The 2,110-nt window shown below is 34.5% G+C and overlaps 1 protein-coding gene across 1 annotated transcript in view; it reads left to right on the top strand.

Moving 5' to 3' along the window:
* KAT2B (K(lysine) acetyltransferase 2B) overlaps positions 1 to 2,110 on the top strand; it is a 152,606-nt gene that overhangs the window by 123,725 nt on the left and 26,771 nt on the right. The window contains exon 11 of the mRNA XM_012663159.1: positions 1,761 to 1,926. Coding sequence (XP_012518613.1) covers positions 1,761 to 1,926 — 166 coding nt within the window. The remainder of the gene's footprint in view (positions 1 to 1,760; positions 1,927 to 2,110) is intronic.

The raw sequence follows: 2,110 nt of genomic DNA, 5'->3' as shown, positions 1-2,110 counted from the left end.
CAAGTCACATGTGTAATTTAAAAATTTCTGGTAGCTATATTTAAACAAGTAAAAAGAAACGTGAAATTAATTTTGTTATTAATTTAGCCTAATATGTCTGAAATATTGTCATATCAACATGTAGTAAGTACAAAATGTTAATAATGAGAATTTTTTTCCCTGGTGTGTATTTTATAATTATAGCACACCTCAATTTGGACTAGTCACATTTCAATTGCTCAATAGCCATGGAGGCAAGTGGCTACCATATTGAATAGTACAGCTCTATACAGTGATTGTTTATATGTTTATCTTCCCCATTTTCTTATCATTTCCTCAAGGAGGAAGAGATTTCATTTGTCTTTTTATCCAAGTTTTATTCAAATTCATAGTGTTTCAGTATTGTGGTATGTTTGGGAGAAGCTAAAATGTCCTTGGGTAACATCAATGGAAGAACAGTTTCCAGAAGAGGGAGATGATGATACTGCTGTTCTTTTTACTGGACAGACCATCTTCTAATTATTGTGATTTAGAGCAGCATCGTTATATTGGAGAAAGTCGTGAAAAAAGGGATTAGGTGGTTAAGGGGTCTTCAGATCATGCCATATGAGAAATGACTGTAGCCTTGATAAGGCTTGGGTTGGGACTTGGGAGATAGGGTGGGCATGAGTGAGAGAGTATAATTTTCAAGAGCTGTTAATAGCAGGAATGAGTCTTTCTAACTCTAGAAGTAGAACTGAAGTTCAATGAGAAATAACAAGGGGCCAGATCTTGGGTGAACATTAGGAAGAACTTCTCAACCATATAATGCCTAAAAATGAATTGGTCTATCTCAGAACTAAGTGATCACCCTACGTGGGAGGTTTTCTAGCAAATTACCTTTTCATAATAGAGGGTAAAAGACTTCTAGCTTCACATGGGATAGGGAGTTAGGCTAAATGACTTCCAAAGATCGTTCTGCCCTTGAGGTACTATGATTCCATGAGATCATACCTGTGAACACGTCTGAGTTCTTTAGAAAAATGTGTCACCAAATTCTAGAAATATATATGTGAAGATATTTGTATCTGGATGCTTGGATTTACATTCATCTCTTTCTAAGGAGATGAAATCACCTTAAATTTCTAGATTCTTTCTAAGCTTTGTATGTCACTTGGAAAAACTGGTCCTTGCATATATATTTTTTTTGTATTTCAATCACTAGTTTATTCAACATTATTCACTGTCTTTAGTTACGTCCTAATGTCTCCAGCTAACTCAGAGATTCTGAGCTTCTGAGACCTTGCTTGGAAAGGTGTGATAAGATTAAGTTGAAAAGCCTATGTGTGTGATGATACAGTTCTTTAGAAGCATTGCTGATTTGTGGTATACAGCAAGCAGTTGGATTAGTAAATATGCTAGTGAAGATTAGCACTTTTCATTTACGTAGCTCTTTTCACCTCAGGTTCTCAAATACTTTAAAGATAAGCAGAAATTCATAATCAACATTTACTCGAAAAACTTCTATAATAATATTCAGCAAATGATCTTTAGGATTGAACTAGCAGCTTGTAGCCCTGGTATGCTATTTTCAAAGAACTGGAAACTTGCATTTTCAAATGATGAATTATCTCAAATCAAGGATTTTGAACTTTTTGGTTTTATAGCTAAATGTCAAAGTTCAGAAATGCAAGAAAGGGTATTAATGTTATATTTCCATTAGAAAAGGAAAGGCCTTGGTTAGTAAAATATATCAAAATATAAACTCCTAAATTTGCCAGCATTTCCTTGTGAATTTGCAGGGATTTCTTTTCTCCAGAATCTAATATATTTGTCATTATACCAACTTCCACACAGGGCTATGGAACACACCTGATGAATCATTTGAAAGAATATCACATAAAACATGACATCCTGAACTTCCTCACATATGCAGATGAATATGCAATTGGATACTTCAAGAAACAGGTCAGTTTTCCACTGTGCAACACTATTTTGTCATTCCTTTTCTTCATATGCACTCAGGTAGCCTTCATCCAAATAGTTTTTTCCCCCTAGTGTTTCCTGCTTACCAGAAGGACAAACATTTATTTTGTAAGCCTTTCACCAGAAATAAATTTCAGACTGAATTAGAGAGTATAACTGGCACATA

This window comes from Propithecus coquereli, unplaced genomic scaffold (assembly GCF_000956105.1).
Source record: "Propithecus coquereli isolate 6110/MARCELLA unplaced genomic scaffold, Pcoq_1.0 Scaffold12, whole genome shotgun sequence".
Lineage (NCBI taxonomy): Eukaryota > Metazoa > Chordata > Mammalia > Primates > Indriidae > Propithecus > Propithecus coquereli.
Note: the sequence above shows the minus strand (reverse complement) of the source record. Positions and strands in the feature narration are given on the sequence as shown.